Source organism: Blastomyces dermatitidis (genome assembly GCF_000003525.1).
Source record: "Blastomyces dermatitidis ER-3 genomic scaffold supercont1.1, whole genome shotgun sequence".
In the NCBI taxonomy this organism is placed as follows: domain Eukaryota; kingdom Fungi; phylum Ascomycota; class Eurotiomycetes; order Onygenales; family Ajellomycetaceae; genus Blastomyces; species Blastomyces dermatitidis.
In genome coordinates, this window is record NW_025544774.1 from 3,442,956 (window position 1) to 3,462,142 (window position 19,187).

General features: G+C 47.1%; 6 protein-coding genes across 8 annotated transcripts; 3 read left to right on the forward strand and 3 right to left on the reverse strand.

The window, feature by feature from the left end:
* Positions 1 to 9: 9 nt before the first annotated feature.
* BDCG_00420 (STE/STE11/CDC15 protein kinase) lies at positions 10 to 6,609 on the forward strand. The gene is made up of 12 exons (XM_045415931.1): positions 10 to 677; positions 769 to 903; positions 1,007 to 1,036; positions 1,186 to 1,250; positions 1,350 to 1,782; positions 1,847 to 2,743; positions 2,824 to 3,324; positions 3,436 to 3,570; positions 3,652 to 3,930; positions 4,037 to 4,241; positions 4,303 to 4,753; positions 4,842 to 6,609. Exons 1-12 carry the CDS (start codon positions 465 to 467, stop codon positions 5,776 to 5,778), a joined length of 4,281 nt encoding a protein of 1,426 aa, XP_045271764.1. The 5' UTR covers positions 10 to 464; the 3' UTR covers positions 5,779 to 6,609.
* Positions 6,610 to 6,726: 117 nt separating this feature from the next.
* Positions 6,727 to 10,982, forward strand: BDCG_00421 (Atypical/ABC1/ABC1-B protein kinase). Its single transcript, XM_045415932.1, has 6 exons — positions 6,727 to 7,335; positions 7,493 to 8,103; positions 8,172 to 8,744; positions 8,829 to 9,702; positions 9,763 to 9,966; positions 10,221 to 10,982. The coding sequence occupies exons 1-4, from the start codon at positions 6,935 to 6,937 to the stop codon at positions 9,077 to 9,079; spliced, it is 1,836 nt and encodes a 611-aa protein (XP_045271765.1). The 5' UTR covers positions 6,727 to 6,934; the 3' UTR covers positions 9,080 to 9,702; positions 9,763 to 9,966; positions 10,221 to 10,982.
* BDCG_00422 (mitochondrial carrier protein) lies at positions 10,694 to 14,070 on the reverse strand. Its single transcript, XM_045415933.1, has 2 exons — positions 12,977 to 14,070; positions 10,694 to 12,907 (listed from the first exon to the last, which is right to left on the reverse strand). The coding sequence occupies exons 1-2, from the start codon at positions 13,452 to 13,454 to the stop codon at positions 12,129 to 12,131; spliced, it is 1,257 nt and encodes a 418-aa protein (XP_045271766.1). The 5' UTR covers positions 13,455 to 14,070; the 3' UTR covers positions 10,694 to 12,128.
* Positions 13,764 to 15,462, forward strand: BDCG_00423 (ubiquinol-cytochrome c reductase subunit 7). Its single transcript, XM_045415934.1, has 4 exons — positions 13,764 to 14,348; positions 14,531 to 14,639; positions 14,767 to 14,820; positions 14,956 to 15,462. The coding sequence occupies exons 1-4, from the start codon at positions 13,984 to 13,986 to the stop codon at positions 15,043 to 15,045; spliced, it is 618 nt and encodes a 205-aa protein (XP_045271767.1). The 5' UTR covers positions 13,764 to 13,983; the 3' UTR covers positions 15,046 to 15,462.
* Positions 15,340 to 17,618, reverse strand: BDCG_00424 (DNA-3-methyladenine glycosylase II). Its single transcript, XM_045415935.1, has 3 exons — positions 16,132 to 17,618; positions 15,906 to 16,028; positions 15,340 to 15,729 (listed from the first exon to the last, which is right to left on the reverse strand). Exons 1-3 carry the CDS (start codon positions 17,328 to 17,330, stop codon positions 15,669 to 15,671), a joined length of 1,383 nt encoding a protein of 460 aa, XP_045271768.1. The 5' UTR covers positions 17,331 to 17,618; the 3' UTR covers positions 15,340 to 15,668.
* Positions 17,619 to 17,630: 12 nt separating this feature from the next.
* BDCG_16135 lies at positions 17,631 to 18,977 on the reverse strand (the record flags this gene model as incomplete). Of its 3 annotated transcripts, XM_045425397.1 has the most annotated exons (4): positions 18,184 to 18,206; positions 18,403 to 18,498; positions 18,594 to 18,676; positions 18,738 to 18,977. In XM_045425397.1, the coding sequence occupies 3 exons, from the start codon at positions 18,875 to 18,877 to the stop codon at positions 18,491 to 18,493; spliced, it is 231 nt and encodes a 76-aa protein (XP_045279165.1). In that variant the 3' UTR covers positions 18,184 to 18,206; positions 18,403 to 18,490. The 3 variants fall into 3 exon arrangements, with proteins under 3 accessions (XP_045279166.1, XP_045279167.1, XP_045279165.1); XM_045425398.1 differs by having other exon boundaries at positions 17,631 to 18,389; positions 18,495 to 18,498; positions 18,594 to 18,877; XM_045425399.1 differs by having other exon boundaries at positions 17,871 to 18,379; positions 18,495 to 18,498; positions 18,594 to 18,977.
* Positions 18,978 to 19,187: the final 210 nt, after the last annotated feature.

Genomic DNA, 19,187 nt, shown 5'->3' on the forward strand with positions numbered 1-19,187 from the left:
TCCGTAGATCTTGGACTTGGACCATGTTTACAGCTCGTTAGCTTGTTTCGATTTATTGTTATTATTCATTACGGAGCCAGCCCTGAGTGCTCACCAAACACACCACACCCACTTTCCACTTCTACTTCCACTTCCCAGCTGTATCTTCGCCTCTTCCCAACCACAACAACAACAACATCTATATACATACCTCATCCACCGCATCTGCCACACCAGTTACCACCTCATATCCTCCACATATATCGTTCTGTGGAAGCTTCCCTTGGGCCCCCCCCCCCCCCTCTCTTCCCTTGAATCCAAGCTAGTCTGTGGTGCCTTTTGTTAGCCCTGACATGACGATCGACATCCCTCCCTCCTCCCCCCCTTGACCTCCCCCATCTCGAAAACCCCTCCCGCGCCCCCTTATCTCCGTATTCTTCCCCCGGAAATAACCCCTACATATTCCCTTCCGCTACATATCCACGATGGTGTCACGAGCAGATGATTATTCGGGAGACACCCCCCGCCCGCCGTCTTCTTCCCCAGCATCCGCACGACTGCAAGAAAATAATCATCACAATAGCACCCCCACCGTCGCAAGGTCTCGAGTTGCTAGACCGGCCACATCTCCGTCGAAGAGGGATTCTACCAGATCGTCAAAGTCCACAGCGAAGGATGTTGCGGAGCTCACGGACTTTGTATGCTTGATGTCCCCTTTTCCTACTTACATCCCTACATATGTATACATATATCTATATACATGCATTCAAGCTAATGGCGCAACCACAGCAATTGGGCGATTGCTTGGGGAAGGGCGCTTTCGGATCCGTATACAGGGCGCTGAATTGGGGCACCGGCGAAACGGTAGCTGTCAAACAGATCAAGCTGGCGGACCTGCCCAAGAGCGAGCTTAGAGTTATTATGGTTAGGAACATTGATATGCTCTCTTCTCTCCATGCCCCAGATGTTTTTATCGCTATTTTCTGACGCTGTTCGACGCCTATGTTTTGAACGAAAAAAATTACAGCAAGAAATCGACTTGCTTAAGAATCTCGATGTAAGGGCCTAGTTTTCTTTTAGCCTTTTCCTTTTTTCTTCTATTTCCTATCTATCGCCGTTTCAAACCATTGCTCGCGCTGGATGGTTCAGGAACAGAAACAGAAATACCGACATTGAGAACACTAATTAACTTTTAACTTTCCGCAGCATCCAAACATTGTCAAGTACCACGGCTTCGTGAAGTCAAACGAGACGCTAAATATTATTCTCGAGTACGTTGATATCAACCGCCCCCATCCCCTTTCCTTTTTTCCAATACTCGGTCCTAGCTGTTGAGGAGTTGTTTTTCCTGACTTGAAGCCTGTTTCTAGGTATTGCGAGAATGGCTCCTTGCATTCGATTTCGAAAAACTTTGGCAGATTTCCCGAGAACCTCGTCGGCCTTTACATGTCCCAAGTGCTCCATGGACTTCTATATCTACATGAACAAGGTGTCATACATAGGGATATCAAAGGGGCAAATATTCTCACCACGAAGCAGGGGCTAGTCAAACTAGCAGATTTCGGCGTTGCCAGTCGTACCACGGGACTCCATGAGTCTAGCGTTGTTGGGACGCCGTATTGGATGGCGCCGGAAGTGATAGAGTTGTCCGGCGCAACGACTGCTTCTGACATATGGAGTCTCGGTTGCACAGTCATAGAGCTGCTTGAGGGGAAACCCCCTTATTACAAATTCCAGCCTATGCAGGCCTTATTTCGTATAGTTAATGATGACCATCCTCCCTTACCCCAGGGAGCATCACCTGTCAGCTTTCCCCCCCGTGTTCAACACTCGTGTGATAATTTACGAAGACTAACCGCCAAGGCAGGCTGTGAGAGATTTTCTCATGCAATGTTTCCAAAAAGACCCGAACCTTCGAGTGACCGCACGAAAACTTCTGAAACACCCCTGGATAGTCAATGCCAGAAGATCTGATTCCGTCGTCACTACAAAATCCACCGAGTATGAAGAAGCTGTCAAGAGCGTGCAGGAATGGAACGAGGCCCTGCGTTCACCAGACGCCAACTCCGCGCGGAAACCCTTACGACCAGGCTACATGAGCCCAGGACCTGGACCGGGACAGAAGGACTTTGCGCTTCCGCTTGTTATACCATCCAGAGATTTACTTGCAGGATCGGGGTCAGGGCCAGGTAACTCCAGAGATGCCGCCGAACGGTTTCGGTCACCCAACGGCGGCGACGCCGATGATAACTGGGATGATGATTTCGCATCCGCGATATCCCCAAGCGCACTTCGATTGCCGCACTTGAAGCCACATGACAACTTTGGTGGGATGCTATCGCCCGAGAAGCTAAAAGCATTTGCTTCTTTTGAGAGCGTGGCTGAACTCGGAAATATAGGTAGTCATAGTGACCCCGCCGCCGGCGATGACGAGGATAATACGACTGTGAACCGTTCCTTTGATCACAACGACACAGACCCGCTGCAAACCATCCGTCCGTTTGTCATCCCCCAGCCGGTCCCGGACGACGAAAGTGGTAGTGTCGGGAACAGCAGCCCACCCAAACACCCAAGGCGACCACGGCAGCGGAAATTTTCTATCCCTCCTATTAAAACCGGCAGCGCCATAGTCACCCCCAGATCCAATATCGCTACTAAACCGGCCCGACCCGCTGCGTTCTACAAGGAGAGCTCCGTCGAGGATTATTCAGATCTCATCGCCGCGAATGATGCTGTTCTTGAAAAGAAATTGCGTGCTATTCAGGTATGCATCCTACTGTCCCTTTTACGGATATTTATTTTTCGCAATGCTTGTAGTATAGATCAAAAGGTTAACTGCGTCAGGGCGTTGGCAATGACACGAACAAATCTGATGCCATCGGTATAACCGACTCCGCAATGTTAGAACAAAGGACCGCCGGTGACGATGACTTGGGCCATTCCCCGCAACGATCACGCCGCGCACGTAGACGGCCTCCAATTAGCCGCTCTCGTTCATCCATCGAAATAGAGAAGTTCGCGGAAGATGAGGATGACGAAGACTTCTCTGACATCCTCGGCAATGAGGAGGATACGTTTGTCAACGCGGAAAGTGATGACGGTAATGCTTCGGACCGGAGTACACTCATGCTCAATTCGAAACTATCGTGTAATTCTTGGTTAGGGGATGTGGATGATGAGGACGACCCATTTGCCCAGCTTGAGGAGGGATTGGATGAGATGGATCTGGAGGCAAATATCGCTCGTGATAAGTATGCGCGTTTGCGGAATCAGGTGGAAGGCCTTGTTAGTTCGTTGAAGACATCGCAGGAAGATGATGTGCTGGCGGATATATCGGAGCAGTTGGTGAGTTTTCTTTTCACTCTCTTTCTTGTTTCCCCCTGCCCTCTCTATATTATATTGCCTTAACTCCTCCAGTATCTGAGAGGATTAACTAATAATATTATTTTTCTACAGATGATTTTATATGCCGATTTGCCAGAGACGAAGAGTGTTATTATCAGCGCCCATGGCATGCTTCCTATCTTAGAAATTCTCGAAAATTGTCGGAGACGGGACGTGATTTCCAATCTTTTAAAGATTGTTAATGCGGTAAGTTATTTTCATTCGTAAACACGATCCTTAGAATCCGTCCTTTTCGAAACTTATTGGAATTCTCTTCTTTCGAATTAGATCATATTCGACGATTACGAAGTCCAAGAAAACCTCTGTTTCGTTGGCGGGATTCCCATAATCAACAAATTCGCATCGAAGAAATACCCACGAGAAATTCGTCTTGAGGCCGCAGCCTTCGTCCAACAAATGTATCAGACGTCCACGTTGACATTACAAATGTTCGTTAGTGCGGGTGGGTTGAATGTTCTTGTCGAATTTCTCGAGGATGATTATGAAGATGAGCGGGACCTCGTTTTAATAGGGGTTAATGGGATATGGAGTGTTTTTGAATTACAGGTAAAAACTATATTCGCATGGGTTCCTTCGCTCACCCACTCGTGCTGCAATTGCTCCAGCAGCTTTTGGAGATTTTACCGTTAACATTCTTTTGGCGTAAATGCAGGGATCGACGCCGAAAAATGACTTCTGCCGCATCTTATCGAGAAATTCAGTTTTGGACCCGCTATCCCTAGTTCTAAGTAGAGTTCTGGATGAAGAAGGAGAGCTTGCTGAACTTTGTGAGGGCCGGATTGCCAATATATTTTTCATATTTTCCCAGGCTGAAAGCCATGTCAAGGAAATGGTCGCTGAAAGGACCGTTTTGCATAGTATGTCAAGTTGAACTTCAGAGGTATCCTTTCTTTCGTGCCTAACTAACAAGTACTTTAGGGGTTCTCAAGGAGCTGAAAAGGATGACTCCCGTCCACCAAATAACGATGCTGAAATTTATCAAAAACCTATCCATGCTGTCCACGACCCTGGAATGCCTTCAAAACTCTAATGCAATTGATGTTCTTACAGAGCTACTGAGATCGACCATGAAGGGACCACACTTCCGAGAAGTGTCTAATCAAATTCTGAACACAATCTATAACATGTGCAGGTTAAGCAAACCGCGCCAGGAGGATGCTGCTTTGAATGGCATCATACCGCTCCTGCAGAAAATCGTCAAGACGGAGCGGCCATTGAAGGAATTTGCTCTGCCTATTCTTTGCGATATGGCACATTCTGGGAAAGTCGGTCGTCGAGAGCTGTGGCGCAATAAAGGCCTTTCGTTCTACGTATCGTTACTTTCGGATCCGTATTGGCAGGTTACTGCTCTCGACGCAATATTTACATGGTATTCCTCCCCTTGTTGCTACCTATGCATAGTAAAAAAAATTCCGTTGGCGCTTTTTGGGTTCCAGGTTAACGAAGTACAACTTTAGGCTGCAAGAGGAAACTGCCAAAGTCGAAGAACATCTCCTAGACGATCGAAACGGACCTCCTCCTTTCGTCGAGGCTATTATTCGTTGCCTGACGATATCCAAAGCAAATGCTTTCGAAAACCTTCTCGAACCCCTCCAGAAGTTATTACGGCTTAGTCCACCTATCGCATCGACCTTAGCCCGGCCAGATATGTTCAGCCGCATTGGGCAAAAGCTACACCACACTAAACCCGCCGTGCGGGTGAATCTACTACGTATCCTCTCCACCATCTGTGACTCAACGGATGAACACGGCAGCCTTCTAAGCCGCTACGGCCTCCTCGACGCAATCCGCGAACTACAAAAGGATTCCCGTGTCCTAGTCCGCGAACTAGCAGTCCAGCTAATAAAATCAAGCGAAGAGAGCGATGCAGCGCTTCTTGGTTCTGCTGCGGTCAAACGCCGCACAACCCTAAGACGACAAAGTACCTCGACAACCCCTCCCTCCTTAATGTCTAGTCATTCAATGCCCACCACGCCGCAAGTCAGCCGGTCTAGCGGGTCGAAGTTACTGTATGAGGGTAGGGACACGCCGCGCCGTCGCGAGAATGGGATCAACGGTGTCAGCCTAGGCCTGAGGCCTGGCAGTCGGGATGGGAGGACTGCAGCTGGAGCCGCTACCGCGGGTGTCGGAGCGGCTTCTACCGGTGGTGGTGGCGGCGGTGGGACCGGCGGGGCAGCAAGCGGAGGGGTGAAAGCACGTCTTCCACGCTCCATGACTCAACTTCGGCCATCATCCTCGTCACCTTCGTCTCAGCAGTCGCCGGTATCATCATTGGGGACGTCGCCGCAGTTAAGTGAGGATATGCGGACGCCGACGTCATCGACGAGACCGCCGTCTTCTATTGTTAATGCTCGAAGGCGGAGGACGAATACCGGAGGTTCGGGATGGACGTGAAAAGTACGGGGTCGAACCTTTACTAGATGGCGAGTTGATGGCATTGACTTTTTATTTCTTTGCTTTTTCCTCGCTGTGATTTTCCAATACTTTATCTACCCCCTTGTCCATTTCTTTGAACTCTATTTCAAAGAGAACGGGGTTTCTCCTCATAACGGACGTCAGGGTAGTGTGGATTATTTTTCTCCTTTTTATTTTTTGATATGTACGTGGTGGCGGGTACTAGAGAGAAAAGGGGATAGGTTTTTTTTTTTGTCTCTGTCAGACTCTCGAGCTTTCCACTCACGTACTTTGCATTGGCTACACTTACACACATATATTATTGCATAGCATAGGCGCACTGCATTGGGCATAGCTATTCGACGATAGTCAAATCATTGAACGTGTTTCCATTTCCATTTCATTTCTTTTTCCAAAATACCTTTCCTCTGTTCAGCTTCTTATCCTGTCATATTTTACTTCCCCTCTCCCGCCCCCCGCCGCACCGCTCTGTTTCAAGGGTGGAAAGTACCAGGTTGCGCGTTCGGATCGGATTCTGCTCTCTTGCCTCTTGAAAGAGAAGCAGATTCCAACAATATGAAGACCTTTTCTCTTTCTATTGATTTGCCTCTGATTTCTGCAGCTTCATCATCCTCTTAACTAACTACCCCTGAATAGTAAAGTAGGAGCCCGACTCCGACTTCTTTCTACTCGACCCGTTTGCGTTTGCATATATATATTTGGCAATAATGAGCAAGATATCCTCCCTCTTGGTTTCTTCTTTTTGTTAATTTTATTTGAAATTACATATTATTGTTGACGTTGCAAAAATCCCTAAAAGTTCTTGTTCCCTTTCTGCTCGCTCCGGATGCCAAGAAAGCTGGGGGTTCAATTAAGGTTATGCCACGTGATGTAATCCCTGCAAGAAAAAACTTTCTCCGCCGATCAAAACTGGTGAAGTCAGATAATTCAAGCTCTCACACCTTTACGACAAAGAAAGATTCAAGCCACCAGCCAACAATAAGAGCGGGCTCGAAAATTGAGATGACCCAATTGACAAGGAGGAGGATTCTCGTTTTTTCAATTCATTATTCATTTAGATTTATCATGGTAGTTTGAATTGGGTTTGCTCTCCTCCGCTCTACGGCGTACATCTACGCTCATTAAGCCCCTCGCCATGCGACCCCCAATCCGAATTCCAATTCCACTCCCGCCCTCCTGCAGTGGTCCCGTATCATTATCGTTCCCGTTTTCCTCCGTACCATCCAATTCGCTACTCTCAAAATGGATATGTCACCAATGCCTGCAGCAACGGCACGGACGTGTGCCGAGACGACAGATCTCCCGCTTTCTTTCACGTGTATATTCAACGACGATACCACAGTTTCAAAGAATTAATATTAATAGGGGGGGTAATAATAACAGTAAAAGGCGGCCTAGAAGAGCGTTGCAATATGCCGCGGCAGGCGGCACGGTTGGGGCGGCGTTATTTGCTTTTTCGGACGATTTGAAGCATGTATATTCGGCGGCGGAAAGGACGGGGAGGGTTACTGCGGCGTTAGTCATTTGTATTAACGAGTAAGTGGGATATCTGCTTTATTCTGGGTTTTCGTGGGTTGGGGTTTTCCGTTTGCATTTTGCTGGGATTTATAATGGATCGTGGTGGAGGGAGGTGAGAAGCAGGGGTTGTTTCTCGAGCAAATAATTTGAACTAACCTATCTCGCCTTCATATAGCTATCGGAAGACCCTAAACCGACATTCGGACTCCGAAGAAGAAAAAGCGGAGTGGCTGAAAGCCTGCCACAAGCGCTGCGCGGAGCGAACCTTGCGCGTGCTGGAGAAGAATGGATCAATATTCATCAAGCTGGGACAACACCTGAGTAGCATGGGCTACCTACTACCGCTGGAATGGACCACAACATTTGTCCCGCTACAAGATAAATGCCCCGTCTCTTCGTTCGAGTCAATTGAGGAGATGTTCGTCAAGGATACTGGACACACGATCGACGAGCTTTTCTCAAGTTTTGATAGGGTACCTATCGGGGCTGCTTCTCTGGCGCAGGTCCATGTTGGGGTGCTAAAGGAAACAGGTCAAAAAGTTGCGGTGAAGGTGCAGCATCCTGCGTTGGCCGAATGGGTTCCGCTGGATCTTGCATTAACCCGGTTTACATTTTTGATGCTGAAGAAGTTCTTCCCTGAATATGATCTTGAGTGGTTGTCGAGTGAGATGGAGTTTTCTTTACCGCAGGAGTTGGATTTTAGAATGGAAGGGGAGAATGCGAAGAGAGCCCGCGAATATTTTCGGAAGAAGGCAATTGCTGTTGCACCTTTGGTTATTCCTGAAGGTGAGTAAGGCGTCATGCATTTGAGAGAAATATTTCGTACAGTTTGGTTACTAACTTCACAAATCCAGTGATGTGGGCGCAGAAGCGAATTCTGGTCATGGAATTTATTTCAGGCCGTCGACCTGACGACCTCGAATATTTGGATTCCAACAAAATTGACAGGGACGAGGTTTCCGCCGCCCTGGCGCACATATTCAATGAGATGATTTTCGGAGACGGCGCCCCTCTCCACTGTGACCCTCATGGCGGGAACATCGCGGTCAGGAAGAACGATTCAAGACGGAAGCCCAACTTCGATATCATTCTCTATGACCATGGTCTATATCGTGACATCCCCACGGAACTGCGGCGCAATTATGCAAAGCTATGGCTTGCTGTTATTGATTCAAATGAAGCGGAAATGCGCAAGTATTCGTACAAGGTTGCCGGAGTCACAGATGACCAATTCCCACTTTTCGCCAGCGCAATCACAGGCAGGGATTATACCGTCCTGTCGAAAAAGGCGGTTGTATCCTCCCGCTCTGCGGAGGAGAAGGAAGCGATATCGAGTGCGTTGGGAGACGGATTGCTTCAGGAGCTGGTCCAAATGCTTGGGAAGGTTCCCCGAATCATCCTTTTGATTCTTAAGACCAACGACCTAAGTAAGTCCCTTCTGCTCAATGATACCTCGCAAAATAGCACCTAATTGCTAACCAACCCCCTTTTTTTTCTTCTCACCAATCCAGCCCGTAGTCTTGACGAAAACCTTCACACCCGCCACGGGCCGCTACGCACGTTCTTAATTCTCGCAAAATATGCAACCTGCACTGTCTTCGAGGAGCAAATGGAAGTCATTCGCCAGCGCGGTAGCATCCTATGGCCGCGAAACTTCGTCCAGTTCGTCCAGGCCTGGGCCAGCTATATTCGAGTCGAGATTAAATTGGAGTTATATGAACATTGGCTCTCGTTTAGGGGCCGGCTAGGCTTGCATAACTGATTGATTCGATAATATCCGTGGTCTCGAATCAACGAAGGTAAAGATTACCTCTCTATCTATATTGGGGCCTGACATATCTTTCCCTTCTCTTTTCTTACCTGGCCAGTGACCTTTGTTTTCGTCACCCTCCACATTTTTCCATACTTTTTCTGAACCAGCATTAGCGAAAGGCCTCTTTCTTCTTTTGGGCTGATTGTACCAAATTATATGCATTTTCTGTGCAACCTCGTATATTTACCTATTTTTGTTATATCTAGATATATAGACTTTTATATAGACAGGAGGATTTATTGGTTGTTAGCGATTTTGCGCAGGATTTCTACTTAAATTAATGTAAATTACTATATTCAAAGCCAAAAAGTACAGTTCATCTTTCCCTAGAGAAAGATTAGCCTCCACCAAAAGTGATTAAAAACTCCTTAGATCCCCCGAATCTCACGTGACTGGGAAGATCCGCAAAAAGTAGATATCGGGAACAAGGTGTATGTATCCAATGGATGTATATTTCGAAAAAATATTAATAGAGGCCAACATTTAGTGAGTCTTTTCTGTCTTTATTATTGTCTTTCAAAAGTCACTTATAACCACTAGTTATTCTGGGGGTCTGCGAAACCTGCAAATCAGTAAGCAGCCAATGACACAACATTCTCGATAACATATAACATTCTGATTGATTCGAAAAGCCGGCATATAGGCGGGAGGAGGAGGAGGAGCTCTTCCATGCTTTGTACAGAAGGAAAAGTAGCGTAAATTGAAGACGCCTGATATCTTCGATCCTTACCTAGCGTACACAGACTTAATAGGAAAAACGGGCTTCTGCACAGACAAGCATGACGGCAGACAAGAAACAATCACTGGGCAAGAGGCTATCCGGAAAAAATCCCAGGGTAAGCTTTATCAACATGCCTTAGGCCGCAGGTTTTTTGAAAAGAGGTAGCAGAAAATAAAAGCAACACAATTCATTCTGTCGTTTATTTTTAATTTTCATTTTTCGTCCTTCCCCAAACCCCCTCTCTAAAAGTTCTACGTTACCCATCACTCTCTCTCCCGCAAGATGTATATAAAAAGGATCGCCAAATACCCTCTCATTCTCCCTCTTGCCTACTCTTCCATTTATCTCCATACTTACGTCGTACAACAGTCAATACACGTCCCGATGGCCGCATTCGCCATGGCCCTTGTCCTGGGTGCATACTGCATCACTAGCATACGCGGCGCACGCCGTAACGCAAGATATTCATCCTTAACGCCCTCTATCTCCGGCGGGTCAGAGGGGACGGAGGGGAGCGGTTAATGTTGAATGTTGAATGTTGATGTAGAGATTGAGATGTGGGAGCTGAGTGTTTGAGGAGCTGTTTTTTTCTCGAGGTTCTGCCTTTCTTGTCTTGTGTTGGTTATTTTATTTTTATTTTATTTGTTTTTAGCATATAACTGCAATCCTGTCAGTGGGAGTTGGGAGAGGAAAAGACACTGCTTTGATACTTCTATGTGTACCTAAAGGTTCTGGTGCGTTTAGAATATGTTCCAAGGGCATTGGAGGCGCTATTTTCAGATTTTTATTTTTATTTCCGAGAAGGGGGTTAACTATGTAATGTCCACGGGTATTGCTGTGGGGCGTGGTTGGCTTCTTACACCAACATGAGAATAGCAAAATACTACGTAATCTGGAGAATTACGATAATCCGGGTTTCATAGATGTGCCTAACCTCGTATGTACATGTACATGGAAATCAATATGAAGCCTGTTTACGACTCGATCCAATCAAATCGCCAATCAAGCACAGTTATGTTCGTTGTCCTCTATCTACAGCGTATCATGATGGTATGACGATGGCGTAGCTCCTGGCCTGGCCCCATCGCCAAAACATAAGGAAAAGCGAACGGACAAGGAAATGAAAAAAAGAACTCTTTCTAAGAGTGTTCAAGACCCAGTAGAAGTAGAAATTTGGCTGGTATTCGCAAGATCGAAATCTGCTGGAGAAATGTTTTACATGGAGAAATGTGTCTGCAAGTATAATTGCAATAATGAATAATATACAGGGTAAAAATAAATAAATTAAAAAATCAAAAGAAATAAATCGCACTACCACGCAGAAATATAAACCATCACGCTCATGGGGTTGGAAGAACTGTACGTTAGCGGTAGATGAAGCAGTAGCAAAAGATCCGAGGACCAAAACACGAAATCCACCCGACCACCCAAGAAAAGAATATGAGAAAACATACCATGAGAAGGGGCACGAAGTAACACCATGCAACTAAAAGCGAGAGTACTATAAGATAGCAAACAAAATCAACCCCTGACCCAGTAGACGTTGACCACGGAGCGGAGAAAATGGAAGGCAACGCAAATGTGATCATCGAAATAAATGGAAACGAAGTGAGATGAGTTCCCTTCCCCAACAGAGTTAAACTTCTAGATATTTTGCGCATGTTTTCCCCACGCCCAAATCTGATATTTTTGTTTAGACAAACAAAAAGGTAACGTGTGTGAGAGAGACGGTGAGGTTGAAACAAAGTGAGAACGCCAGAAAATGCCAAAAGATGTTCGTCTGTATATGTTGTGTGTTGTTTCGCGCTCCAATTCGAAATGGATAGTCGCAGCATTAGTCAACTAGTGTGACATAATGCGGGGGTTGCAAAAACAGTGCGACAGAAAGATGTGAGGAAAGGAAGGCGGAAGGGATATGGTAGCTGGTGGGGCTTACTCTGAACCCGAGTACGCAAAAATTAAATAAGAGTACGTATGAATATATACATATGTACCACTGGAGGAGGTAGGAAGGAAAGTGACAGGTGGATAGTAAATTAGTCCAGGATGGCAATGTGGGTCGAGGTAGATGGGTATTGGTACATGTGAAAAGGTCGTGGGAGACTCGGAGAAGGAACGAATTGAGAGCACTGGGTGCGTTATCATTTTTCTAATCCGTTTTTTCTCAAAAATTCATTACAAGTACTTTGTGAGCGGCTGTGCGTGGTCTATAAAAGTCGCAATGCCGTTTTTAATGGTCCGGACGGCCGTCTGATGGAAAAAGCAATCTTAAAGTTTTCAATATGGGGATGAGTCATCCTCGCTCATAATTAGGATTTGTTCGCCTTCGTGTTGCATCCAGTGGATAATATTTCGGAGATATTCGTAAGTGAGCATCGTCGTCATAGCCGCCGGCACTGCACGGAACAAATTTGTTCCAATCCCAGCGTAGAATGCCCGCCAGCCCTCCTCCATCAAAATCGTTTGGCATGTGCGAATCACGCCACGATATCGGGGACGGTTGCGCATCCCATCCGAGGATGAGGCCCCAGCACCTGTCCCTGGCGGCCGACCGTGATCCTGTGGCTGCTCAAGCCCGCCTCGAAAAGCGATGCCTTCTGTCGAAAAGGCGGGGGAGGATCTTTGTTGTGTTTGCAGTCGGGTTCTAAGGACTTCGTGTGGGTATGTTGCTGTGCTGGCGCATAGTTTACTGAGAAAAGTGGCTGCAGTTATGCCCGACCAGTGTGGGTTTCCAGCGTCTGGGTGTTCACCGATTCCAAATCCGGTGAAGGCCATTTTGAAATATTCATATAGTGGGAACTGAATGGCGACATGTGAAAGGCCGAGGAGTGCAGGAGTGAGGCCGGAGTAAAAGGCACGGATGCCTTCACTCGCATACATCTTGCGTGCTGCATCCAAGGTATTCTTGTAGTACCATGGGGCTTGGTAGCCGTTGCTGGCGGGTCGAAAGCTCTGTGACATGAGTCTCGTCTTGATAACCCATATTGGGTTTGTTGCTATTGTCGAGCAAGCACCTGCTGTGAGAGATGCATATCCCCGTGCTAACCACCAGTTATCTACAAGTAGGCGTAGTCAGCAAGTTGACCAAAAGTATAGATAGATAGGAGAAGTGAATCAGAACAGACCTGTCTTTTTGGCGAAATATTGCCGGGATCTATCGTAGACCGTTAGATAGACAGCCCAGGTGGGAAGATAGCCCAACAGCATCGGCCCCAGTCCTCTATATAGCCCTCGAATACCTTCGTCTCGCCATATCATCTTCCCCGTCCCGACCATCCCACGATACAGTGTTCCGGATTCGACCAGTTTGCCATTTCGACGCAGTTGAAACCCCCCTTGCGCTTGTAGTTTTGTCTTTATCACATCCAGCGGGCACGTCACGATGCCCGAAGCAACGCCCGCACTAGCTCCGCAGAAAGGTGTAATGTACGCCTGAGGTACCCGTGTGGAATATACCTGGAGGCTCCTCAGGGCAGACGACCCTTGTGGAGGAGTGGCCCCGGCGTGTAATGTAGGCGTTGTCGATTGATTCTCTGCTGAGATCCCTTGCTGCGACGGAGAGCCGCCAAGAGTCTTTGGCGAGCTGGTGCGGCCCAGAGACATAATGAATGTCTATAGACAAGGAAGGGTACGGGATCTCAAATTCTTAACGGTCACCGCCACAGCATGGGACAAAGGGATTACGTCGTTGCGGGACGAGCGCTGCTTCTTGCGAGTTTTGAATCCGGAAATTATCCACCTGGTTATATTTTTGGAGAATTCACTATGTATTAAGTATGTATCTTGTTAATATTGACGTAATTAAATATCTCCAAACCCTCCGGTTTATCAGACCGGTACTGATGGAATCCTTTTTGGCGTGGATATAGCCTGTTCAACCGCAGCACCTGTGGTGTTCGTTACGCTCACACAGCTCCCAACAGGAGCGGCGCAACTTAGCGATCGACCATACCCCTATCACAGATGAGAGGAGAGCACAGGTAGGAGGGAGCGGGCCCAGCGGCGGCGACTCAAAGTGATGATAAGAGCGTAAGCTGGAGACAGTCGAAGTGAGCGCAAATAGACAGCAGCAATGGTGTAGAGAGGAGTTGTAAAAGGGAAAAAGCAAGGAAGAGAAGTTGTCAGCGTCTGGATGATGTCCCCTCCCACACCCGTCGTCGCCGCCGTTGATATTCTCGCTCGCTCTCGGAAGCGGCTCCGGTCACGGGACCGCCGCCAGCTGCCCGTTTTCCCACAGCTGCCCGATTACTCAGCCGTGCTGGAACCTCATCTTCCATCACAATCGCATCCAAACAGCAGAACTGTCACTTGCCCACGCCGCCCATTGCGCTACTCAGAAACCGATAATACGCTTGTCGACTGCCCGTCCCTGCTATACATGATGTCCGCTCCTTCTCTCCTCAAACAGATCAACGCCCGGCCATGGCTCAAGCGGATGATGATGCCGCTCGCCAACTGGCACGCCAACGCTTCCGGATACAGACAAATGGGACTGAGGTAAATTATATCTGCACTCCAAGCACATGAGGAGCATGCGCAGGATAGTGGTGAAATGCAGTGTTGGGGATCTGGGGAGTCGAGTTAGGCCGCAGGAAGGCCCGAGAAGCCAATTAATTGATTGATTTCCATGATTTCCATGAATACAAAAGCCGGCTGACGCAGACACAATATATTTCCAGAGCCGATGACCTGATCCCAGAAGAGAACGACACTGTCCAGCTTGCACTCAGAAGACTTCCACCCAAGGAAGCCTACGATCGCGTCTTCCGCATCCGACGCGCATTCCAGGTCCGTTCGCCTGCTATATTTCTCCGTCCTAACAGGCCCCCGCTATCAAAAATTGGCATAGAATACAGAAAGCAAGGATAAGACGGAGAGATTCGATCTTGCTAACATATGTATCACCCAACAACAGCTCTCCATTGAGCATCAGCTCCTCCCCGTCGAAGAACAAACCAAGCCAGAAGAGGTGAGCCCGAGCGCATCCTCCTTCCCTTCCCGTCCCACCTGGGTTTTTATTCTATCCTCCATTGATTTCATTCACCTATATATTTTTCACAACAAACATGGACAAAAACTAATCATTGAATTTGAAAATTATTAGGACGTCGAGTATCTCAGCCCTATCATCCGAGAAATCGAGCGCGAGAATAAGGAACGGGCGGAACTCGATAATCTCATCATCAAGCGATAATATATATATATATATATATATACGCCTAACACGGTGTTGGGTTGTGGGTGGAGGTTGGAGGAGACATTACCTTGGCCGGCGTCAAAAACCAAAAAGAAAAGAAGAAGAAGAAGAATTTTTGCGCGGGGAAGATCAGAAATGAGTTACTGAGTGGGGTTATGCAATTTTGACAAAACTCCTCTTCACATGCCTCTATCTACCTCTTTTTTCTATCTTCAAACTCAGAAATGCGCTAGCCGAGTGGTGTTGGCGAACGGTGGAAAGATGCGGTTGCCGTGGTTTGTGTGATTAGGGGTGGAATGTTATATTGGAGAATAACAGCCACTGTTACTATTGTACTGTACAGATCTACTATACTTTCATAGATGGAATGGGATGCGTTTTCTTTTGCAAGCAACTATTAATAAAAAAAAAAAATCAAGTGTGATAATGATAGCTGTATTTTAACAATATCATGAGAAGTATATAGACATGTATATATAATGTATAAAATGTCCAGTATATCGCAAAATAGGTATCCCGCGCAGCCCGAATACCAAAAATGTCAGTGCAGCCCAAGAACCAAAAGCAATTGCAATACAAACCATTCCTTTCCTTATCTTACAACCCACCCATCCCCAAGTTCACTGCATGACAGTGACATCCACATCCTCAATGCGCCACATATACCACATGAAAAGACTCCTAATTTAATTTTCACAAAATCAGCAAAAATTAAAAAATTAAAAAAAAAAAAAAAAAAAAAAAAAAAAGGAAAACAAGAGGATCAAGTCCCGCAAACCCCGATTTGATGCCTATTGACAGAAAGGGGAGGAGCCCAAAAGGGGAAAAAAGGGTTGCCAGTCAGATATATCACTCACCGGTACGGCGAGAATGGTGCAGCAACCTCCACCATCTCCTTCTCAGACATGTACTTGAACTTCCCACCACCTTTCGCTTTAAGCTTGCTAACGTCGCGGCCGACAAACGCAGCCATTCCTCGCCTACGTCACAAGGAGAAAGTGTCAGAAACACGCAACAGAGATGGAATACGGGGACCACTTCCTGTTCCCCGGAGGTGGGGGGAAGAAGGAAGAAAACACTCACTGAACCCCCAAATCCCCCGTCGAAAACACATCCATCCTCTTCAGCCCAAAGCACGAGAACATCTCCACAGACCACTTCCCCAACCCGCGGACTGCAATCAGCTTCTCTAGAACCTCTTCATCGCTCGCCTGCAGCAGCATCCGCGCACTCAGCTCGCCGCTAGCAAACTTCTCCGCCAACCCCTGGATATACTCCGCCTTGCGCTGCGACAGGCCTGCCGTGCGTAGCGTTGCGATATCGCATTTGGCGACCTGCGCGGGGGTGGGGAAATCGTCATCTCGATCGTAGCGCATTTCTGCGGTTTCTATTTTCTCTCCTGCATCCATGTTATTATTATTCTTGGTTGCTGCACCGCCATCATTAATGACAGTAGTGGCAATCGTAGCCGTAGCGTTGTTAATAGAATTGCAATCACCACCACCACCACCATCACTACGAAACAACGCCATGAATTTCTTCTTGATACTCTTTGCCGCCGCCCCAGATACCTGCTGGCCAATAATGCCACTAACTAGCGAATTGAACGGGTCGATCTCCTCGGCCAGGCCTGCGGGGGAGAACAGCGGGCACGGATGCTTCTCGATGACGGGGCGTAATTGCGGAGCTACCTTTATTAGATGGGCGACGGCTTCTTCCAACAGTGTTCCTGTCGTGGTGGTGGGGCGTGGTAGGCCTGTTTTGGAAGGGGAGGCATCCTCTGGGTTCGCGGGGTAGGCGGTTAGATGGCTGCCGCGCGGGGTGAGGAGGGTTGCGGTGGTGAAATGCGGGTCGATGGGGCGGTCGAGGGCTGGGTTGGCTTTGTTGTTTGGATATGTCCGTGTCCGTTTCGGGGTCGATGGGGGTGGTATGTCGGGTGTATTGAAGGTGGGATTCGTATCTGTCGGTGGTAAGGGGGTGTCTTTTTCTGCTGCTGCTGCGGCGGCGGCGGCTGCAGCAGCTTTTGATACAGATACTTTCTTGCCCGTCCCACCAGTTCGCTTTGAGATTGTCTTTGTAGATTTCTTCGCAGTGATGTCGGCCTTCGGGGTCCGCTTTGCCTTTGTTGAAGCTTGGTTCTGTATACTAGTACTATTCTTCTCCAGCGCCGCCTCCTGCGTTATTGCGCTAACTCGAGCTGAGCGTCTCGGAGCCATGACGATGGGAGGAGGCTTTAAAAGTAAAATACGGCGTGCGGTTTTGGTCCCAAAAATTAAGCTCATGTAGATCAACTTAGTATACAAGAAATGGGTTTATTTGCAGTTTGAACGATACCAAGCCCATGCTAGTTTGATATATCGATATTGGGCTGGGGATAGAGAGATACGTAGGGGGGTGCCGCTTTCACCTAGGCAGTCTGTGTTTTATAAAACATCCCAACTGCTAAGTTCTTGAATCCTGTCTTCCCCGCGCGCAGAGGATTCATCAATCCGCTTGCCCCTGGCACAGTAATGAGTCAGGTACTCAGCTAACAAGCTGCTGAATACGAGGTTGTTGGTGGTTGGTTCGAGTCTATCCGCGCGGCTAAACTTAAAAAAGAATTGAATTGTCTTGGCCGTTATCAACCAGTCCAAGCTATTTCCAGAAAAGTTCTTCTCGCTGGCTGCAATGCTCATTGATAGAACTTGTTTCAATTTACATATAAAAAGAAGGACACCTTCTTTCCCTCCCCCCTCCATACATTCGTCACTAAACTAATCCGCTCTAAGCTTGGAGGAGTAGCATTCATAGATGCCTTTCCGAATTGACTTTGTAGATGTACGCGAGCTGAAATCTTCCGAGTTGCCCACTCCAGGGAAATGTAAAAGGGTCAGCTATATATATCACTGGCAAGGGAGAAAATAAAATAAAATCCAGAAGCAGAGGAGAAACAAATATATCTATACTAAACCAAAGAGAGAGCAAGGGAACTCCTCAAGTTTTGCGTGCCACCAGCAAACAGCTTAACCCTTTGCTTTCTTTTTATACTACGTAATAATATGTAACAGCGAATATCACATCAGCCACTGCATTCACGTCACCCCTGCGTTCTGCAGCCACGATCAACCGAACCATATCATGCATGCATGCTTTCATGGATGAGTGGCGCGGTGGCCGTCCTAATTTGTATTTCCGAATGGTTGGATTAGTTATGTATTTCAGAAAACGGGGGACGCCTTTCAGAGTATCTTTTTGCTCGTAGCCGAGTAGAGAAAGCGGCCTTCAATAAGTACAAATAGATAATAACACTGTCCATATCTATCAGGTTTCATTTGCTGTGAGGGAGAATGCTCTGTTTTCCCCTAGAATATTTACCATTATTAGTTGTGGCTATTTGATAACTTTTGTAAACCGATCACCTCCTTAATGACCGGAGTATTTCTTTCAAAAAGAAAAAGGAAAGTTACCTGACTAGTGTAAAGTAAGGATGTGTCAGTTGACAGTAGTTGAAAGACTTAACAGGTTTCTAAAGCAGATATCGATGATGCGGGGATCTATTTACATACCTTGCGGACAACTGCTCGCTGCAGAGTATGTAGATACGAGATTCGAACGCGTCTTGATAAGACGGATAGTGTAGACAAGCGCGCTGATAGTTATTGTTTGACAATTCCACTCAGCTTTCAGTAGTTCCTTTCAATAATAAATACCGAGGTGAGTAGGTGTCCAAGTCGAGGTAAAGTTGAACGTTGGTTGCCAACTCCGGCCCGAAAAACAGCTCAGTGTGGTTCCAACCCAATCTCAACTTGGACCCATTCCCATGGCAGTGCCCCCATTGAAATACATACATGCACTAGATGTATTCAGCGACCAGCACATCACTTAGTAATATGTGTGTAATATGTGTGATGTGTGTAGTGTGTGTCTATTTTAGAGGGAGTCAATGTGTTCCTGTATTTCACTTCAACTCCCCCGATTCATGCCCCTGTCTCTTGTCTTGTTCTCCTCTCCTGCTGTTGTCTCAGAAAGTGGGAGTGGGCATAGGCGCCTTGGTTGAAACGATAGTGTGCATATTATTTCTTATTTTTTCTGTAGTAAAAACTACATCACGCTAATTCGCCACAGAAAAAAAAAAAAAAAAAAAAAACTTGGAATCACTA

What these genes read in the sequence shown, in the direction of transcription:
- BDCG_00422 (XM_045415933.1), bottom strand. Translation starts at nt 13,454, where the DNA reads ATGTCTCTGGGCCGCACCAGCTCGCCAAAGACTCTTGGCGGCTCTCCG. An exon ending in ATATTTCGCCAAAAAGACAG is followed by an intron (nt 12,908 to 12,976) that starts GTCTGTTCTGAT and finishes GCCTACTTGTAG; the next exon opens with ATAACTGGTGGTTAGCACGG.
- BDCG_00421 (XM_045415932.1), top strand. Translation starts at nt 6,935, where the DNA reads ATGCGACCCCCAATCCGAATTCCAATTCCACTCCCGCCCTCCTGCAGT. An exon ending in TTAGTCATTTGTATTAACGA is followed by an intron (nt 7,336 to 7,492) that starts GTAAGTGGGATA and finishes GCCTTCATATAG; the next exon opens with CTATCGGAAGACCCTAAACC. An exon ending in ACCTTTGGTTATTCCTGAAG is followed by an intron (nt 8,104 to 8,171) that starts GTGAGTAAGGCG and finishes TCACAAATCCAG; the next exon opens with TGATGTGGGCGCAGAAGCGA.
- BDCG_00420 (XM_045415931.1), top strand. Translation starts at nt 465, where the DNA reads ATGGTGTCACGAGCAGATGATTATTCGGGAGACACCCCCCGCCCGCCG. An exon ending in GGAGTGTTTTTGAATTACAG is followed by an intron (nt 3,931 to 4,036) that starts GTAAAAACTATA and finishes GCGTAAATGCAG; the next exon opens with GGATCGACGCCGAAAAATGA. An exon ending in TGAAAGGACCGTTTTGCATA is followed by an intron (nt 4,242 to 4,302) that starts GTATGTCAAGTT and finishes CAAGTACTTTAG; the next exon opens with GGGTTCTCAAGGAGCTGAAA.
- BDCG_00424 (XM_045415935.1), bottom strand. Translation starts at nt 17,330, where the DNA reads ATGAGCTTAATTTTTGGGACCAAAACCGCACGCCGTATTTTACTTTTA. An exon ending in ACGGGGGATTTGGGGGTTCA is followed by an intron (nt 16,029 to 16,131) that starts GTGAGTGTTTTC and finishes CTTGTGACGTAG; the next exon opens with GCGAGGAATGGCTGCGTTTG. An exon ending in GCACCATTCTCGCCGTACCG is followed by an intron (nt 15,730 to 15,905) that starts GTGAGTGATATA and finishes AAATTAAATTAG; the next exon opens with GAGTCTTTTCATGTGGTATA.
- BDCG_00423 (XM_045415934.1), top strand. Translation starts at nt 13,984, where the DNA reads ATGATGTCCCCTCCCACACCCGTCGTCGCCGCCGTTGATATTCTCGCT. An exon ending in TACAGACAAATGGGACTGAG is followed by an intron (nt 14,349 to 14,530) that starts GTAAATTATATC and finishes ATATATTTCCAG; the next exon opens with AGCCGATGACCTGATCCCAG. An exon ending in GCATCCGACGCGCATTCCAG is followed by an intron (nt 14,640 to 14,766) that starts GTCCGTTCGCCT and finishes ACCCAACAACAG; the next exon opens with CTCTCCATTGAGCATCAGCT.